At 39.1% G+C, this 21,798-nt stretch overlaps 2 protein-coding genes across 8 annotated transcripts in view; both read left to right on the forward strand.

Annotated features, from left to right (window-relative positions):
- The first annotated feature begins 4,279 nt into the window (after nt 1-4,279).
- On the forward strand, nt 4,280-19,094 carry coq3 (coenzyme Q3 methyltransferase). Its single transcript, XM_062063623.1, has 6 exons — nt 4,280-4,594; nt 5,460-5,597; nt 10,035-10,134; nt 15,526-15,792; nt 16,725-16,884; nt 18,308-19,094. The coding sequence occupies exons 1-6, from the start codon at nt 4,407-4,409 to the stop codon at nt 18,475-18,477; spliced, it is 1,023 nt and encodes a 340-aa protein (XP_061919607.1). The 5' UTR covers nt 4,280-4,406; the 3' UTR covers nt 18,478-19,094.
- A 180-nt stretch (nt 19,095-19,274) lies between these two features.
- Nucleotides 19,275-21,798, forward strand: part of faxcb (failed axon connections homolog, metaxin like GST domain containing b) — a 54,147-nt gene continuing 51,623 nt past the window's right edge. For 3 of the 7 annotated variants that reach the window (XR_009827803.1, XR_009827801.1, XR_009827802.1), the window contains exon 1: nt 21,237-21,712. Coding sequence is in view for 2 of the 7 variants with exons in the window: in XM_062063624.1 (XP_061919608.1) it covers nt 21,453-21,712 (260 nt within the window). In the remaining 5 variants the exon portion in view is untranslated. Of the gene's footprint in view, nt 19,429-21,236; nt 21,713-21,798 lie in introns of those variants that run through there. The other 4 variants (XR_009827799.1, XR_009827800.1, XM_062063624.1 and 1 more) reach the window with 2 other exon arrangements.

Genomic DNA, 21,798 nt, shown 5'->3' on the forward strand with positions numbered 1-21,798 from the left:
AATTAAATGTTCAACATTTTAATTGGAACATTAACGTTTAATATTTTGCAACATGATTTCAAACGTTTGAGATGCAAACGTTTTTGATAGATTGAAACTTTTTTGTAGATTGTACTGTACAGTACATATTCCGTACAATTGACCACTAAATGGTAACACCAGAATAAGTTTTTCAACTTGTTTAAGTCGGGTCCATGTTAATCAATTCATGGTACAAATATATACTATCAGCATAATACAGGCATCATACAAGTTAATCATCAGAGTATATACATTGAATTATTTACAATAATGATGCCCTTTGCTGGATATATGTGAACGCCATTAGCTTAGGCTGACCATACGTCCTCTTTTCCCCGGACATGTCCTCTTTTGCGGGGGTGTCCGGGCGGGGTTTCTTAAATGCCTCAAATGTCCGGCATTTTGAATTAGGCTTGCGTGTATTATCAATGTACGTCCAGGGTTAAGTTAAGAAAGGGGTTAAAAAAAACAAAACTGAAGGTGTGCGCACTAGCAACATTCGTGAGGGAGGGGCAGAGACACAGAGCGAGAGAGCTAGTGAGTGGAGACGGACATGAAAACAAGAAATGCCGAAACGTAAATGCAACTTCGCGGATGATTTGCGGGAAAAGTATTCGTGTTTTCGTCCTGGCCGTGACACATGGGAAGCAGAATGCACTGTGTGCAAAGCAGCAACGTATGTATCTGTGGCAAATAAAGGGGCCAAAGATCTACAAGCCCATATCGACACTACAAAGCACAAAACAGCTGTGCAGGGCGAGAGCTCGTCTGCTGTTTTTTGTTTAAATTTAATTAACTTGTTTTAAGGCATTATTTATGTTTAGATTATATACTAGAGATTATTTCTATCTCTGCACTTTTTTTCCAAAACTGAATGTTACAGAATATAAGTGTGACTTATTTTGTTATACTGTCAAGCAGTGTTGGCGTTTACGCACTTTTTGTGTCTTTTGAACGCATTGAAATCAGAAAGGACGCAGACTATTTTTTTTTTTTTTAAATTTTTTTACCATTTGTGGCCCACAGCTAATGTTTTAAAGGCCCACGGCACATTCTAAAAATACTATTAAAATAAACAAAAACATAAAAGTGAAAAAAAAGCTTAAAGGTGAAATGTAATTTAGAAAAAGTTGCAATGTTGACTAATAAAAAAGCTGTTTTTTTTTCTTTCAAACGGTCATTGCTCAAAACATAATATTGAATCAAAATCAATATTATGAATTATTGACCTATCAAAGGTTCCGATTACTTCACATCAAATATTCCACTTTGAAAAATATTTTTGGTGGAAGATTTTGCGTATTTTGTGTGTTTGCCATAAAAAACATTGTTTTGATTGACAAAAAAGGGCGGAAAACAAACAAAAAAAACAACGTAAAAAAAACTAAAACATTTTGAAATGAGGAATAGATCGAAGTTGATGTAGACTCCAGCTGGGGCCGTACTTATCAAGCTTCTTAGAATTACTCCTAAGAAGTCTGCTAAGAGTTGACTTAAGAGTAAATAAATTCTTCGCTGAAAGCTGCACTTAAAAGTTAGTTATCAAGCGTCTTACTCACACTTTCAGCGAAGTGTAGGACTGAATCTTAAGTCTCACACTCAGAGCTGAATTACGACATTACTATGTGCCGTAAACGGAATTTTAGGTGACGTAATTTCTGTGTCCATAGAAATGACCAATCACGGAAGGGAATCCCTTGTCTAAGAATAAAGAAATATCTTAGAAATATTTAAGTGGACAATGGGAGTGTATATTTTGACAATAAACTACAAAATAATACAAAACAAACAAACAATATTGGCAATGAATAAAAAATAAATGTTTCCTTTTTGTTGCACCTTTCCTGCTTCCTGCTCCCAGGCCGTAACAAAGAGGCAGGGGAGACACTTCTCCAGGATGTATGCTCGGGGCAACACCCTTCACTTTACCCGACAGTGGGTCTCCAAAGCGGACGACTTTAGAGTGAATGATGAGTCCGGCGATTAGTTGCAAATCTTGCTTTATTGATTGCTTGCACACAGCCAATCCAACACAAAACAAACTAGTCCCCGCTCGCACTCACAATACCGCTCCCTCTCTCTCGCCCATGCACACACTCACTGACGTCACTCACCTCACATGCTGTAACCTAGCGTATGTGTGCACCAGGGGTCGGCAACCCAAAATGTTGAAAGAGCCATATTGGACCAAAAATACAAACACAAATCTGTCTGGAGCCGCAAAAAATTAAAAGCCATATTACATACAGATAGTGTTTCATGAGATATAAATTTAATTAAGATGACTTAAAGGAAACTAATTGAGCTCAAATATAGCTACAAATGAGGCATAATGATGCAATATGTACATATAGCTAGCCTAAATAGCATGTTAGCATCGATTAGCTTGCAGTCATGCAGTGACCAAATATGTCTGATTAGCACTCCACACAAGTCAATAACATCAACAAGACTCACCTTTGTGCATTCATGCACAACGTTAAACGTGTGGTGGACAAAATGAGACAGAAAAAGAAGTGGCATAAAACACGTCCTAGAAAGTCGGAGAAAGTTATACATGTAAACAAACGACGGTGAGTTCAAGGACCGCCAAAATTAGTAGGACCAAACGGCGCTCGCCAAATACTCGTATCAGTGAAGCATGTTTAATATAAACAGTGTGATTTATAACAATTAGGGAAGTTTGTGTCATGTTTTTCGTCCTACAGAAACCATATTAACACAAAAAAAAAATTGTTTCCCCCTCATCTTTTTCCATTTTTCATACATTTTTTAAAAAAGCTCCAGAGAGCCACTAGGGCGGCGCTAAAGAGCCGCATGCGGCTCTAGAGCCGCGGGTTGCCGACCCCTGCGCTACACTCATAACATTTTCTTTCCAATTCATTAATTAGGCAACTAATTTGAAACTGGTGTGGGTGGCTCTATATATACTAGTCCAGCACATGCAGAAATCAACAAGGAATGGAAAATTATTAAATCTGTGACAAAAATAATACCTGCTCTGAAACGATACCGTTTGATCAGCTGCTCGTCATCAAACATAGATGAACGTTCGCGCACGTCTCTCGCCTCAGTGTCATCCCCTGCTGGCAACTCCTAATCACTTAAGACACCTCTGAAGGTCTCTTAAATATCGTGGAGAGTAGGAGTGATTCTTAGACTTAAGAACGTTGATAAAAAGCTTTTATTCTTAAGTTTGAGAGTAGGACTAAATTTCGCAAATTTTCAGGACTTAAGTGTAAAATGGCACTCTTAAGAAGCTTGATAAGTACGGCCCCAGAGATTTAAGCGTTAAATATAAAATGTATGTATGCCCTGGCACACCATTATCATTTCATGACTCAAGCAAAACACTTTTTACACTTTTATACTGAAATAAATACACCTACAACTTATTAAATAAAAACATAGGAAAAACTACCAGCAGTGGTAAAGTTTAGATCCATGAAGGAAAGAAGAAAGTGAATGAATGTTTATAATTGAATACATTTACATATGCATACACATTTGTTTTCTTTTTTTTTTAATGAATTCAGTAACGTTTATGACAACCTTTTTCCAAAACACAATATAGAATGTGAGATATAACAGGATAATGCATACGTTTATCATTTGTTTTCAAAACGCTTACAAAAAAGTGGGACCCCAAAAATTTACTGTGGGACCCCATTTTTATGACTTGATGGGGTCCCTGGGACCCCATTTTGAAAATTCCTAGCGCCAACACTGCTGTCAACAGAGGACAAAAAATGCTTTATTTAAATAAATATATTATTTATAAAGCAAGTTCGAGTATCATTGGCAAATGTTCACCTAGTCCCGGCCTTGGCGTGCTGCCCGCCTTGGCACGCATATATGTGTCCTCTTTTTGGGATTTCAAAATATGGTCAGCCTACATTAGCTCCATGCAGTGACCTGCAACGACCCAGCCACTGTTCAATAATGTTGCTTTTGTAACATCCATTTATCCAATCATATCTACCACCTGTCATAAATAAAATACAAATGCTGAAGATACATAAAGATAGTTCACTGCAAGGAATGTAAGTAGCAATAATAAAAGTTGAAAACATATGCAATAATAGTACTAGTGTGGACAGTATATGTGTGTTACATATATGTGTGTTACATTATATAATGTCCACCGATGAACCGCGAAGATGGACTATTATGTCTTCGCTGGCGTACCGTAGATATGCTTCCAAGATGGCGGCTGAAGGACGCATGCGCAGTATGCAGAATTATAATTTCCGTTCCAGATTGGCCACCACAGGAACTTAAAGATCCTCGCTGTTTCCGGTCGAGCAATAATGACCCGGGCACAGTGAGCAGCTGACTTTAATGTCAAATGTATTTGTAGTCGTAAATCGTGTAAGACTAACATTATGTTCCCAAACAAGTTTGGCCGCATCATGTTAGGCGTGTACAGTCGCAGGTCAGCGTCCGTATGCGGTGTTGTCCAGTCCACTGTTGGTCAGAATGGATTCTGTTGGACGTCGATGTGTAAACGTCGTTCACAGTGGCTCCAGAGAAGGTGTGCTGGGGAGCGGACACAGCGACACTGTCGAAACAGGTACTACTTTTGTGATGATTACTGTAGGTTATTTCTACATGTCTCTCAGAGACATGTAGAAATAAAATAAATGAACCTGGGTAATACAATATTAAAGTTTATAAAGTACACTTTATTTGCATTTAGAACCACATTTTTATTACCATCCATCCATCCATTTTCTACCGCTTGTCCCTTTTGGGGTCCCGGGGGGTGCTGGAGCCTATCTCAGCTGCATTCGGGCGGAAGGCGGGGTACACCCTGGACAAGTCGCCAACACAGATAGACAACATTCACACTCACATTCACACACTAGGGACCATTTAGTGTTGCCAATCAACCTATCCCCAGGTGCATGTCTTTGGAGGTGGGAGGGAACCCACGCAGTCACGGGGAGAACATGCAAACTCCACACAGTAAGATCCCGGGACTACTCAGGACCTTCGTATTGTGAGGCACATGCACTAACCCCTGTTCCATCTTGCTTTATTAACTACTAATTGTGTTTAAAACATCCCAAAGAATGTTAAGAAAAAAAGAAAATAGAGCTAACCCAGTCCCAGCTTTGCAATACTTAATAAAAATGTACAGAGCAATTGAGAATACATACACATACAATTCTAAAATATATATATAATAGCAACGGCATTATCAATCATAATAACAATAATAGCGATTAAACACATAACATAATCGATTTAATTTGATGATTAAGTTCATTATTTTTTACAATATTAACGAATTTACATTTTTTATTTTTAAATGTTTCAAACAAGACTGCAACACATGATCCCTGAGTTTTACATCCTTTTTTTCCCCCAACCATAATTTTCTCTGGTTAGGGGGTTCAAAAATGTCCCACGTCCGTCCATTTCTCCCCGCACAGTACTCGATTGGTCCATCAATCTACAGTAGACCCTGAAGAGCTGAAACGATTCCAGTCACTGGCCAGCAAATGGTGGGATGAAGATGGAGAATTCAAGGCCCTCCATGCCATGAATGACCTGAGAGTGCCTTTTATAAGGTGTGTTTATGCAACCTATACGTTTAAATACTGTACTTTTTATTGAAGTTGTAATAGTACTAGTATTGGTTATCCAAACACAACCGGGGGCCTTCTGTTCTTGTAGTATTTTGAAATTAGGTGTATTCCTAACCAGTGTTGGGTTAGTTACTGAAAACCAGTAACTAGTTAGTTACTAGTTACTTTATTTCAAAAGTAACTCAGTTACTAAATCAGTTACTTACACCAAAAAGTAATGCGTTACTATGAAAAGTAACTAGTTACTTCTTCTACTTTTTTTTTTTTTTTTTAAAGCTCCCATTAATGCTCTTTTAGCCTTCATTTCAGTACTGTTATTGCACTGGAGAATAATACAATCTGTTGATCAACTTGACATTCATTTGCATCACTGAACTCTGCTAAGCAATGTGGTCTACATACAACACACAAAGACAAAGATATGTTTCAAAGGGCCAATGTATTTTAGGCCTGAACAAATTGACAAAACTATTTTAAATAGCTGCAACATAACATACATAAGTAACAAACAGCATAATAACAGCATAGCTGTAAACCTGGCTTCACCAAAGGAAGGCACACATGACATACACAAAGCCTAACCAGGCATTTTTTTTCTCTCAAGGAATTCGGAAATAAAATGTATTCAGGAGATCAACACTGTACTGAAGCCCAGAACACTCTACACATTTCCCCAGTTTTAGTTTAGAGATAAGGAAAGATTGCCCTGGCCCACTAGGATCCCTCTTTATGTTTGTGAACTTTATAGTCTATACATTTAGAGTGATGTGATAATCAAACACTCTAGAAGTTTAGAATGAAATAGTATATAAGAGAATTGACAGAGTGTATACCTTCAGTGCTGAATGATGAGCAGAGGCAGAGTTTGGAGTGTTTTCTTTAGCTCGCTTTCCATGTTTATGTACTCACTGTCCAGGTACTTGGAACATGTTTTCCGTGCCATTTGCTGTTTGACGCCGGTATCATGCTAATTAGCTGCCTGAAAGCGGGTGACTCCACTGTAGAAATAGCCTGCATGTCTTCTAGCACACACGCTGCAATGGCTCTATCAATGTTGTCCTGGCTAGCAGTCCCTCTGTTAAAATCCTTAAGTGGAGCTGAAGTGGCATCGGAGTTTGTCTCTTTTTACTAGCTTCGTCGAAGCATGTTGCTTATGTAGCTGTTTCAGCAGATTTTAATTGCTGTTTTGGGCAGTATTCCCTGGCGTGGTAACTGCTGCTGCTCACTGCTCCCCTCACCTCCCAGGGGGTGATCAAGGGTGATGGGTCAAATGCAAAGAATAATTTCGCCACACCTAGTGTGCGGGTGGCAATCATTGGCACTTTAAGTACATGGGATCTTTGATCCAAGACACAACTTACATTGAACTAAAATGTTCTTTTCTTTGTGCTCTACAAAAGAAAAGTATTGAGAATGTCTCCATATTAAAAAAACTCGACTTCTGGCTTCGCCATGATGTCTTGTTAGTTGTTATGAGAGTAGCGTATGTGTGGCCCTTTAAAGGCCTACTGAAACCCACTACTACCGACCACGCAGTCTGATAGTTTATATATCAATGATGAAATCTTAACATTACAACACATGCCAATACGGCCGGGTTAACTTATAAAGTGCAATTTTAAATTTCCCGGGAAACTTCTAGGTATGATGACGTTTGTGCGTGACGTCAATGGTTGAAGCGGAAGTATTGGGACACATTGTATCCCAATACAAAAAGCTCTGTAATTCCACAGTATCCTGGACATCTGTGTTGGTGAATCTTTTGCAATTTGTTTAATGAACAATGAAGACTGCAAAGAAGGGATCGGTGTGTTAGCGGCTGGCTGCAGCAACACAACCAGGAGGACTTTGAGTTGGATAGCAGACGCGCTATCCGACGCTAGCCTCCGACCACATCGATGATCGGGTGAAGTCCTTCGTCGCGCCGTCGATCGCTGGAACGCAGGTGAGCACGGGTGTTGATGAGCAGATTAGGGCTGGCGTAGGTGGATAGCTAATGTTTTTAGCATAGCTCTGTCGAGGTCCCGTAGCTAAGTTAGCTTCAATGGCGTCGTTAGCAACAGCATTGCTTGGCTTTGCCAGGCGGTACAGCATTAACCGTGTGGTTACAGGTCCAGAGTTTGGTAGTATTGTTGATCTTCTGTCTATCCTTCCAGTCAGGGGCTTATTTCTTTTGTTTTTATCTGCATTTAAGCACGATACTATCACGTTAGCTCCGTAGCTAAAGTGCTTCGCCGATGTATTGTCGTGGGGATAAAAGTCACTGTGAATGTCCATTTCGCGTTCTCGACTCTCATTTTCAAGAGAATATAGTATCCGAGGTGGTTTAAAATACAAATCTGTGATCCACAATAGAAAAAGGAGAAAGTGTGGAATCCAATGAGCCCTTGTACCTAAGTTACGGTCAGAGCGAAAAAAGATACGTCCTGCACTGCCCTCTAGTCCTTTACTCTCACGTTCCTCATCCACGAAACTTTCATTCTCGCTCAAATTAATGGGGTAATCGTCGCTTTCTCGGCCCGAATCGCTCTCACTGCCCGAATCGCTCTCACTGCTGGTGTAAACAATGGGGAAATGTGAGGAGCCCTTCAACTTGCGACGTCACGCTACTTCCGGTACAGGCAAGGCTTTTTTTTAATCAGCGACCAAAAGTTGCGAACTTTATCGTGGATGTTCTCTACTAAATCCTTTCAGCAAAAATATGGCAATATCGCGAAATGATCAAGTATGACACATAGAATGGATCTGCTATCCCCGTTTAAATAAGAAAATTTCATTTCAGTAGGCCTTTAAGATATGACAGCATGTGAGGTGAGTGACGTCAGTGAGTGAGTGGGCGAGAGAAGTGAGCGAGCGGCAACAGTGAGTGCATGCAGGTGATCTAGCTTGGTGGATGGCTGCGTGCAAGACACCAATAAAGTCACAAAGTTGCAACAAACCGCCGGCCTCGTCCTTCACCCTCAGCTGTAAAGACCCACTGCCTGGTAAAGTGAAGGTTGTTAGCCCCGAAGTACATAGGCCCTGGATGAATGTCTCCCCTGCACTCTTCAACTACGGTATGGGAGAGAGCCCCCCGCCCCCACCAACACAAAGCACGCCTTTTCTTTTCCTTACAACACCGCAGCGCTGCAATAAAACACACTCAGATCTTCTGTTTCTAGCCGATACTGCGTTATTTTATGTTATTTTTTTATGTAGTAACGGTAACGGAGTTACTGAATATAAAAAATAACACGTTAGATTACTAGTTACCGCCGAAACTAACGGCGTTACGGTAACGCGTTACTTTGTAACGCGTTAGTGCCAACCCTTTTCCTAACCCAAATAAATTAAATTAAAAGTGACAGAATTCCTCCACACTTCAGCACTTTTTCAGCCAATAGCATTTGCGTTGCCCCAGCATTGCATATGTGTGCATATTTTTTGGAGGGGGCTGGCTTAGCCCGTTTTGATTGATAAGATCTGTTGTTATGGAAAAGCATGATAAACATTACTTAATCCATCCGGCAGGGAGAATATAGCTGCTCTCCTCCTCCCCCATTGTGGTCCCATTGGTGCTGTTGATGTGTGCTGATGGTGACAGTGTGACATATCCAGTGCCAGTGTGCCTATGTCTTCAGTGGGGCTGATTTTCCTGATGTGTCTCTACCCTCAGGGCGTGTCTGAATAAGATGCAGCTTTACCCCTACTGTTGCTGTTCTGACATTCTTACTGTGATACAGTTAATGCGGCTGTGGTACTTGTTTTTATAATAAGCCAATGCACATTTGGGAGCACTCCTCATTTAGAGGTAACAGGAAATATTGTAACCACTTACCGGTATATTATTTGTTGTTCTGCTCAGACGATATTCACACACATGTAGTTATTAGATTATCTTTACCTTTCTAGTGGTGCCCTTCTGAGCTAGTTACCGTCTGTAATTACGAAAATGTTTTGCTTTTTTTGCACCAAAAATCTTATACCCCAGCAGAGCTTTAAGTTTTACACAAACTGCACACTTCAGACTTCAAAGTATGAGTTTTCTTGTTTGACTGTGGAGATAATTAATTAATCATGTGTATGAATGTTCTCATTCATCCAGGTCATTGTAATCTCAGGGCTTTCAATCGATCACAGCTGGACTGCTTAGTTTGTCTTGGAAGACGTTTCGCCTCTCATCCGAATAGGCTTCATCAGTTTGTGCTCATAGACTTAGATTGGTTAGATGTAGTCTAGCGACTGGTGCCATAACCCCAGATGTTTATACTCCAAAACCAGGAGGGTGTGCCTGTGCAAGGATGGTTTCGCCCTATCGTAGTGAGAAAAACAACTGTTTTATTGCAAACGAGCAATCCTACTGTCATTTCCGGTGAAAGTTTCTGTGTGGACAAAATCTGACTAAATTAAAAACAAACATTCATCTATTTTGCTGGTCAGGGATAATCTGCTGAATGTCCACAAATCGAATCATCCTGGGAGGCCACTGGCTGGACTGCGCCTACTGGATGTTGGCTGTGGGGGCGGTCTGCTCACTGAGGTAATCATTTGTCTGTTCTCGTATATACGACTCTTGGCAAATAAAAATATAGAATCGCCAGACTTGAATGATGTACCTTCAGTTGTTTAATTTTGTAGGAAAAAAAACGATAACAGCGATGAAACAAAACTATAATAATTTCAAATGGCAACTTTCTGGCTTTAAGAAACACTAAAACAAATCAAGGAAATAAAGAGTGAAAATCAATAACAGTTTCATTTTTATATAAGCATAGTGGCGAAAATGGAATCACTTGATTCTGAAGAAAATATCGAATCACCCTGTAATTTTTTTTTTTGCAAAGTTAATACCTGAATTAGATTAAGTATGTTCATTAGACTGCAGTTAAAAAGGAGAGCTGTTGCATCAGGTGGATTGACATGACTCATGACTCCCACACGAGAGATGGCAATTGTAACAAAGAAGAGGATTCTCAAACTTTTTCAAGAAGGTAAATCACACAATGTAGGGCTGGGCTATATGGACCAAAACTGATACAGTGGTATTTTTAGTCTAAATTGCGTTATACGGTGTATATACCAGTATCTTAAAAAAACGTGCAAGGTACTTAAGGTCGCCGAAGTGTTTTAAGGTTAGATAACCAGTGTTGAAAGTACTCAGATTATTTTAGTTGTAATTAGTAACATAATGTGTTGTTTATGCATATAAATCAATCAATCAATCAATCAATGTTTATTTATATAGCCCTAAATCACAAAAGTCTCAAAGGGCTGCACAAGTCACAACGACATCTTCGGCACAGGGCCCACACAAGGGACGTCGATGTGAATGACTATATAAAGTAATTAGTTAGCCATTAGTATTTCAAAGCAATTTTCATTCATTTTGTACATTACGTTGTAGCCTCACGCTTGTGCACATGGATAGATGGAGCTCACTCACTGTGTTAAAAGCTGCTAGCTTAAAATGACTTTTTTGCTTAGTGCGCGCGGGCTATGGGGAGAGGCAGTTTTAAACAGAGTTGTAGCTAAACATTTTATACACTGCGTGAGCAGTAAAGGAGCTATTGTTAGCTTACTGTATGTGCTAAGTCACTGACAGAAGTGAACAACATAAACAGATGAAATTAGTGATAAAGTCGTTAAAAGTAGAGAGAGAGGTTCTCAAGCAAATTGTTTAAATATAGCTGTAGTCACTCACAAATAGCCAAATGCAGTCGCTGACCAAAGCATTGCATCACTCGGGAATCGAGAAGTTTGCACCGCGTCGCCATCTTTAAAGAAAAAAGTTTGACATGCAGCCTCATGGTGTGTCAGAGAAGCCCCTGTAAACACGCAAGGGGCGTGGGTGAGCCAAAGGTGTGCTTCGCATGTCAGGCGCAGAGAAGCGCAAGCGACCGTAACAAAGGCACATCCAAAGATACCTGTATGGCGGTATTGTCTCAAATATATACTGCTTTCTAAAATATACCGCTAAACCGCACAGCCCTAACGCAATGTTGCAAAAGATGTTCATTGTTCACAGTCAGCTGTTTCAAAAATCTGCAGCAATACAAACAGCATGAGTAGGTTGTAAAAGGCAAGCATACTGGTAGAATGGAAGACCTCAAAGTGTCAAGACAGAAAATGTCAAGCTTAAAAACAAAAATGCAGAGCAAAACAAATGAACAACAAATGGTGAGAAATTGGAGTCACGGTCTGTGACCAAACTGTAAGAAACCGCCTGAAGGGAATGGGTTTTAAATGTAGAAAAGCTACACGAAAGCCATCATTAACATCTAAAGAGAAAACAAGAAAATTACAATGGGCTAAGGAAAAGTGATAGTGTACAATGGATGACTGGATGAAAGTCATATTCAGTAATGGATGGATCGATGGCTGGAATCGCAAATCTGCATTGGGCAAAGTGATGACGTTGCAACTTTTGTTTGGTGCCGTTCCAATGAGATTAATGAAGATGACTGCCTAAAGAAAACATGCAAATTTCCACAGTTATTGGTGCTACGAGGCTACATGTCAGGTAATGGCACATTACATCTTTGATAAATGCACAAGTTTCCATTGGCATTTTGGACACATTTTTTATTCATTCAATCAAAAGGATGTTTGGGGATAATGGCATCATTTTTAAAAAATGATAATGCATCTCATCATAGAGCAAAAACTGGAAAAACTTTCCTTGAAGAAAGATACATAAGGTCAGTGCAATGGCCTGCAAATAGTCCGGATATCAATCCAACTTAAATCTAAAGTGGAAATTTAAAAGAATGGTCCATGACTAGACTCCAACTTGCAACGCTGATCTGACAACAGCAATCAGAGAAAGTTGGAGCAAGATTGACTCTGCTTGATCTAAAAATAAACTATTACCAACGACCACAATTTATATTTAATTTACTGTTTCTTAAAGCCGGAAGGTTGCCTTTTGAAATTACTATAGTTGTGTGATGTCTGTTATCTGATTTTTTAAAAATTTTTTGTACAAAATGAAAAAACTGATAAACATCCTCCAAGACTGGTGATTCCGTAAGATTTGTCGGGTGTTGAATGTGTGTGTGTGTGCGGGAGGGGGCAAAATGCTGTATTGGCATTAAAAGGACAAGCGAAAGAAGCATGTAACGTTCCATCCTCCCACACAATTGTTTAAATGACTTCCTTTCACATCAAATTGTCTTCCCTACAAAACAAATCTTTGTTACAGTGTGAGAACTTGCTTGCAGCCCTCACGTGCAGCAGAAAAACATCAGCATCGTCTGACAATTCATAATCTGTGTTGACTTGACTGGTCTCCGTTTGGTAGAGTGGACAGTCAGTCGTTTACACTTGTTTATAGTTTGTTAGTATGGTTAGCTGCTCAGCCAAGACAGAGATCCTGTCTCAGCTTTCATCCACACTGAGGACATACCAGCTGCACTTTGTGATTGGAGAAGACAAAATCAGGTCCTGTATTTACTGCGGCTCACACAGGCTGTCATTTACATGGTGACACAGGAGAAAGCCGCAAAGTTGGTCTGTGAGGAATGCAACTGGGAACGTGTGTCTGGAGGTTTTTGTCACCCATCAGAGAGCATCAGCTTTAGAAGAGATGCTGGCCTCGGGCAAGCTGGTGCAGTTCTGCACACTGGGCTGCATGCATGGCTTTGGTCCACAAGGGGGCACTACAAATGCATTTAAATCGCTCCACTGGGGGCTAATGTGCCTTTGCTATTTTAAAGTGCATATTTGGGCAGCAATATTAAATTATTTTAAGACCCCAAATTGCCTGTACTGTAGGTGTCAACAGCGTTAAGACACTGTTACCATCATAGTCTCTTGTACCTTCAAGAGTCTTCTTAATCACAGACTTATGATGTGGCACCAGGTATAACAGGAGGTTTCGCCTCTCGTTTTGGCAGTCTTTTAATTCCTAATTTATTATGGCAAACAGTTTACATATTTTAGCAACTTAGTTGTGCCTATTTTTTGATAGGAACAATAAATAAATGCAATTCAATATGATCTGCAACATTGTTATTGATAATCAGGAGATCATGTGCCCGTGCCAGAAGCTAAATTTAACGCCTTCACTGCTGGTTTCTTCCAATTTGATTGCATTTGGAAACACATTAGGAAATGGGGGTATTCCAGAGAGCCGGTTAATTGAAAACCCTGACTATGTAAAACCTGAACTAAGGGAAATTCAGGTTTTTCCATTTCAGACAGAGATAAGTCAAATTTAGTCAGTTACCATGGTAACTTACTCTGTAAACAAAACCGTATGTTATTTTCATGACTCCTCCATTCTGACGCAAACTGTCAGACGTGAAATTTGATTTCATTTTTTGTTACTTCGTAACCCAGTAGATGTCTAAACAGAGTCGATTCATAAACCCTTTTTTCCGCAGAGGATTTTGGGGCCATAGTTAGTTCGCTTTACAGTACTATCATTATATAGGACTGGTCAAAAATTGTCTGGTTAGTCAATAAATAAAAATCATTGATTTTATATAAACTGGTTATGGTGTGAGTTTATTCCGAACATGCATACAATTACTATATGATACATCACGTAATTACAGTTTCTCATTAAAGTATGTCCGAAAAGGTGTAGAAATAAGCACAGCTTATTTAATTCTACCCCTTTTTGTATCATAGCAATTACTAATACATTTGTCACTACTCATTCTGTAACACAACAATGAATTAATAAATCAGCAGATAAAAACACAAATGAGTATGTAGATAATTATTCAATACATAAATACCAATAAATAAAGTTCTCAAAAATAGAGTTAAATAATTTTTGGTTCACATTATGAGATGAATAATATTTTCTCATTTAAAAAAAAAAAGTTCAGGTGGTTTATCAGGATTATTTTTCCTTGTACTTTGTAAACACTGAGACTGAACAGTTTATTAAACTTGATCGTATTAGTACATTGTTTACATAATTTAAATCCACATATTAATATGCTAAAGGTCTTAAGTATTGTGCGTGTGTACAGATGTTATTAATTGGTCTAACATGAAATTTTTTGAAAAAAAAGTAAAACTTTTTTAGCCTTGAATTTAAAGGATCTGTTTTAGTCATAATTAAATTGTAAACTATTTGGGAAAAAAATAAAAAGTAGATTTTCTTGTATTTCGTTATTCTAGAACTGATATGTGCTATATTACTTACAATAAGCAAAATAACCTACCAACAAACGTTCTCATTTCAAGAAGTATATATCATATTTCAGTGCATTATAAGTCATGATTAGCAAATTGGTCTAACAGAAAATACCTGCTTAGAAAAAAACGATATTCACTTTGCATTGACTTTAATTTTCAAATATACGTATTTAAAACAAATACTGTATATTATTTTCAGCTGCCTTTACCTTTGAATTTCCCTCTGGTTCAATAATGTATCTATCAATGTGCGTTTTTACCAGTGGAATTGCACCCACATTACATCTTTCACATATATCAACCTGTGGGCTAATAAGAAAACATGACTTAATGTTAGATTACTGCATTCAAATATTCTCATTGACTCACTCAGTAATGATCTTTCACTTCAGTCCAATATTATTTTATAGTATTACTTGAGAAAAAAAAATCATACTCACATAAACACACATTAATACTTTCAATTCCAGTGAGGTAAAGAAAGATGGCCTATGGTGGATCGTACTATCAGTGCTCCATTAATCATGGCTTTTTATTGTTGTCCTAATTTAGGGTTAACACACTCAGGATTGATTGAAATAACTCAAATCAGCTGTTCTGCAGTTTACCCATCTTAGGCTAAATCAAATCATACTTCAGGTTTGTTGGGATACACCCCAGCGACAGGAGAACAATTCAGGGTGTATATACAAAATGTTTGTTTTTCCCTGAGACATGCAAACTTTTGCCTACTAATAATATCAATAATATCTCTCTCTCCTGTGTCACATTTCGCCAGCCCCTGGGTCGCCTGGGAGCCAGTGTGTTGGGTATAGACCCAGTGGAAGACAGCATTGGCACGGCACAGCTGCATTCGTCATATGACCCTGATCTTAGCGAGCGGGTAAGCTATAGAGCATGTGCCCTGGAGGAGCTCTGTGCAGATGGGGCTGGAGGCGAGGCGGCGCGGGAAGCCGGTTCGTTCGATGCCGTCGTAGCATCCGAGGTGGTGGAACATCTGGCCGACCTGGAAACGTTCGCCTTCTGCTGCCGCCAAGTACTGAAGGTGTGTGTTTTTCTTCCAGCTGCTGCCTCATGTCAGATATTTTTCTATATCCAAGTGTCTCTATGTACATATGTGGCACATGGCGCTAGTTTGCCTCAATGGGAATAAGCTAGCATACATTTTGCAAAGTTTTACATTGCACTGAAGCTAGGAAAAGATTTTGTGAAAGCAGTAAATCAGCACTGAAATGAGTTCTGTTCAGTATTAAATAGTAGGTTTGTGTGTCACTTACAGCAGGGGCTTTTAACCTTTTAGACCTCGGGACCCAACATTTCCACTACAGAAGGGCCAAAAAATATTAACTTTGAATTAGTAAACATTACCCTTGATTTTATTCGTATTTAATAATTATATCTAACTTACTTAGTTTACCTGTATTAATCACAAATATTATTATAAAGGCTTAGGTCAGGTTGATTGAAAAAATATATTAATCAATGAAAAATAATTTTACATCTAATTAAGCTATTTATTAATCAATGAATTGGAACTAAATTCATAAAAATTAATAACATTTGTTTCTTAAATAAACTGTCAATAAAATTAAAGTGCCAATGATCATTCAGTTTCACTACTTTAGTCATAATTTTTGCGCTTGAGGAACCCTCTCTATGACTTTAGCGCCATACTTCTTCTGTTTGTTTTATTGCTGCCACAAGTGGTGGAAAAGTGTATTTACAACCGAATACCGCTGCGGCCCACAGCTGAGGAACAGATATTTTTTGTTAGCCCTCGCTGTCCAAAATGGTTTAAGAAACACTGAGTGTAAGGTTGTGACGAAAACCGCTTACTTACTATTGCCACCAGATTTCACCCTTGTTATATTGTATGCATCCTTCTTGCAACACTGTTTCACATCAGCATGAAGACTGATGCAAATAGAGAAAATACTGGAGCACTTCCAACAAAAGTGTTGATGTTTTCCAATGCAGCCAGGCGGCTCACTCTTCATCACCACCATCAATAAAACCAACCTATCCTACGTGCTGGCAATCGTTGTAGCCGAGCAGCTTCTGAGCATCGTTCCCAGCGGGACACACGACTGGGAAAAGTTCATCAGCCCTGTAGATCTGGAGCGCCATCTAGAGTCCAGTAAGTTGCTAGCAGTGTCAAATAAACTGCAGATAACTAAATGTACGTTTTATTTTTTTAACCATAATGTACAGTATTTATCTGTTTATTTTGCATCTGCTTGTTACATTTTAATATTTATTTTATCAGCTGTTAAAATGTGTTTAACTGACAAAATGGAGGATGCAATGTATAGTCAATAACCATTTTGTTAGAAAACAACTGAAAGTGCATATCCGTATAATTAAAACAAGCTATGCAGTGGTTATGTCCTTATATCGATAGCAAATATACAATCAAATTCAAATGTATAGAAAGAATATGCTTGGTTATGCTCTTCATCTTGTTGCTTTTTGTATTATGGAAATGTATTTAATCACACCAAAATATATTTCTATACATGTATCTTTAACCCGATTAGGGCTGCAATGATTAATCGATTACAAAAAAGCTTAGATTGACAGATTATGTTGCTTAAATTAATCGTTAGAAAAATTGATAAACTCTTCGTATACACTGAGAGTTTCTGCACGGGTGGTTTGTGGGTGCGGCGATCTTTTTTTTTAATGCACACGTTAAAATGGATGATGTGCATTTATTAGAAGAAAAAAAAAAGGTCAACGATATGGCGAGCGGAAAATGTGTTTATTTCAACTATTTTCCTGAAAATACATATTGAGGCTATAAAGTGTGTTCTATCTGATTATTTGATTAATTGAACAAACTAATAGATTACTAAAATAATCGATAGCTGCAGCTCTACACCGGACACTAAATTAGATGGTTAATAATTACAATTCTCTTGTTTGTAATATTGTTAATGGCATATCATTGTATATTGTACTCAAAATACAATAGGACCCTTAAGGTCAAACCCATTCTATTCTATACCTCTGATTTGAAACCAATTTCAAATATAATAGCAATAATCTGCTCCAGGGTCAACCTGTCTCTACTCTGAAACCTATTTTTGGTGTAGAGAGAGGTTTTGCAAGGTTTCTGCGGGTCATTAAATAACTTTATTGTCACACAAGTGTAAAAATAAGTTAAGTGACATTGGGATCTCTAAATTCAAAAGTACATTTGTGTATTCTTCTCTCAATATTGAAAATGTTAAATCATCCTTTGATACTTGGATTATTATTTTATATATATATATATATGTGTGTGTGTGTGTGTGTGTGTGTGTGTGTGTGTGTGTGTGTGTGTGTGTGTGTGTGTGTGTGTGTGTGTGTGTGTGTGTGTGTGTGTGTGTGTATATATACAGTCTATGCATTATGATGTTTTGAACTCCAACTCTTTGTGCATATTTTCTCCCAAATGATTTATAGTTGAAACCAACTCCAAATTGTCCTATTCAGTAGTGTTCAACTTAAGAGTATGCACTGTGTAGTGCTCTGTACATAGTCTACTTCCACCCACATCTCACATGGTCTTCCATCAGATGGTTTCTCAGTGCAGTCAGTCCAAGGGATGCTGTATAATCCAGCATCAGGAGCCTGGAGTGTGACTAACAGCACTGCCATCAACTATGCCTTGCATGCTGTCAAAGTGGCTGAGGACCCCCAGTGTGACCCCCAACAGGACCACTCTGAACGCTCACACGACACATGATATACGGACAGTGGTCAAGAAAACTGAGCCCTGATGTTCAGGTATCTTTGGTCCTACTCACATTTGGACATTCACTGTGCTAACTCCTGCTACGCTTTGACTATTTCCAGTCCTTCTGATTATTTTGAGAAATGGTGTCTGTCATTAACTACTTGCGAGAGGAGCATTCCCATTAATTAGATGACATGTCTTCATTATGCACACTGATACAGCGTGGTTTTGGATTATTTTGATTTTCTGTGTTTGAAATGTGTCGGTGATGACTAATAGTTTGCAAGTACACTCATTCTGTGACTGGGCTCGTACATCCTTACGACAGAATCATGTGACTAGTTGATTTTTCTTTGAAGACCGTGGTCAAATAGTAATGAAAATATTCACAACAAACACAACCCCATGTGGCTGCGTGCATGCTGCTGAGTATATTTAGCTTGGGAAGCACGAGAGGGGGCGGTCACATCCTCGGGAGTGGAAGTATTTCATGTGTCAGTGTTATGTAATGGCAATAAAGGCAGTGGCATAGAATAAATCATGTCTGTCTTTGTTATACTGCAAGGGGCTTTTTTTAACCTTTTTGTCCAAAAGTGAGCTATTAAGTAATTAAAATCTGAACCGTACCAATGTATAGTTCACATTTTGTTTGTATGTAGTTTAATCCTCTGTCCAGTTTTACTCGCATGCTGCTCCTGCTTTGTGCTCTACTGCGTACTCACTCAAGCCGCGGGAACACACACACACACACGCACACACCATCCTGGTGCTTTTCTAGTAGGTGATCTTATCCATCTGGACACTTGGCCACCTGTTGACCTGCACAGATGTTGGAGAGACCTTGACCACATCTTCTTTGGGACGTTGGTCACACTCATTCTTTAGGCATGCCAGGCCAACAGCGTCCAGCAACAGAGCATCAACATGAATTACCTCCTGCACTTTCGAGGCTGTTCCAGAGTAAGTACACTATACTACGCTACACTAAAGGCTAAATGCTGATGTATGCAATATTAATAACTACATAAGAAGTTACAGGTGCCCCTTGTGCAGTTGTTTTATTTTGTTTGCAATGCAAGTTAAGCCCTCTGTAATTTGCAATGTGTTACATTATCGAGTGAGCATTATGATCTAAATAAATGCATGTTTGTGCATTTATAACTGTCACATTAATGCTGGCTTTCTTAGAGCGCATCACTGCTTTCACTGGGATGAGATTAGGGGCTCTTTAGGGCGGGGTGGTTTCTCCATCAGAGCAGACAATAGGTCTGCTGTGTCAAGTCAGCACTATTAGGACCACCTAGTTTGCTTTGAAAATAAAAGTAGTATAACTCAACAGTAAAAAAAAATTGAATTTTAAATGGCATCATTTTAAAGCAGGGGTCTCTAACCTTTTTTCTTCCTAAGAGTTACTTTAAAAACAAAACGGCCAAGAGCTACTTGTGTGACAATCATTGGTACCGTATTTTTCGGAGTATAAGTCGCACCTGCCGAAAAGCGTAATAAAGAAGGAAAAAAACATATATAAGTCGCACTGGAGTATAAGTCTCATTTTTTGGGGAAATTTATTTGATAAAACCCAACACCACGAATAGACATTTGAAAGGCAATTTAAAATAAATAAAGAATAGTGAACAACAGGCTGAATAAGTGTATGTTATCCATCCATTTTCTACCGCTTATTCCCTTTGGGGTCGCTGGAGCCTATCACAGCTACAATTGGGCGGAAGGCGGGGTACACGTTATATGACGCATAAATAACCAACTGAGAACGTGCCTGGTATGTTAACGTAACATATTATGGTAAGAGTCATTCAAATAACTATAACATATAGAACATGCTATACGTTTACCAAACAATCTGTCACTCCTAATCGCCAAATCCCATGAAATCTTATACGTCTAGTCTCTTACGTGAATGAGCTAAATAATATTATTTGATATTTTACGGTAATGTGTTAATTTCACACAAGTCGCTCCTGAGTATAAGCCGCACCCAAACTATAAAAAAAACTGCGACTTATAGTCCGAAAAATACGGAACTTTAACTTTAACTTTATTTTTGTAAGATTTATTCTCAAAGCTTAATTGTTTCAAACCAAGGGAATGAACTTGCCAGAGCATTAACTCAAAATATGTTAATCTGCAGCTTTATAATTCAGTATGCACGTATTTCTAGTGCAGTTTTTAAAAAAAATCATTATTTGAGCTACTTGGACAAACCGTTGTATTTATATGACTGGCAACACTTAAATTGTGCCTAATTTAAGAAGCAGATCTGCACCCAAACAGTCCGGGTTTGAGCTAATTCGTTACTAAATATGTCTGAATTTGAACAGCTACTGGTTGGAGACCCAGCTTTAAAGGGACTAATTTAACAGTATACACACACCTGCACTAGCTGTTTTTATCTTTGCAAATAAAACAATGCTAAGTTTTAGAGGTGCAGTAGTTACTTAACTATATATTTTATTGGTTGTAAGTTACAGTTAAAGCTGGACTTGATATCAAAATACTAGACACTTGTGTATGTTGCTTTTCGTAGCTATATTTGAAAGGAACAGAAAGATAATTTTCTGCAACAGTGCACTGTGTTTCATAATGTATAAAGTGTATTTAGTAAGAATTATATTCGAGTAAATTAACTGTATGCGAATTAAAAAAAATACATGTTCGAAATCAACTGAAACTGAACTGAATTTATTAGTGTCGATGGACAGTTTGATTTATTTTGAAAAACAAAATCCGGAAGTGAAGCTATTGTCCCTCTCCGCGGGTTGACGATGATAAAAGCCCAAAGGAAAGTGAACTTGGGGCTGATCATCATCACCATCATGCTGGGGAGGGGGAGCCGAGATGTTTACTCCTCGTAGTTCTGTGGAACAAACATTAACCGCTGCAGCCGCCATGTCGTAGACCACATGACGCCTTACTGGGAGCGCAGGGCCGAGAAAGCGGGGAGGCTGTGACCGAGGGAGGGGAGGATGTACTGGGCTGCCGGCTTGGCCTCTTCCCGGCCGTGCGTGGTGGATCTCGGGCGGAATCACAGCCTCCCTCTCGGGCTGTGTGTGCCCGAGCAGCACCAGTCGTTGTATGGATACATTATCGCCTTCCCTTTGCAGGACTACGGAGGCATCATGACGGCGTTGGCCTCGGACTCCTGGTGGAAGAAGACCCTGTACATCACCGGGGGGGCCCTCCTTGCTGCTGCAGCCTACCTACTACACGAGCTGCTCGCCATCAGGTAGGCTCGTTTTGTATGGCTTCCTCGATGGCCGCTTGGCGTGTACCGTGACTACAAAGACGTGCACGCAGACGCCTTTCATAGTC

The sequence above is a fragment of the Entelurus aequoreus genome, linkage group LG11 (genome assembly GCF_033978785.1).
Source record: "Entelurus aequoreus isolate RoL-2023_Sb linkage group LG11, RoL_Eaeq_v1.1, whole genome shotgun sequence".
Taxonomy (NCBI): Eukaryota; Metazoa; Chordata; class Actinopteri; order Syngnathiformes; family Syngnathidae; genus Entelurus; species Entelurus aequoreus.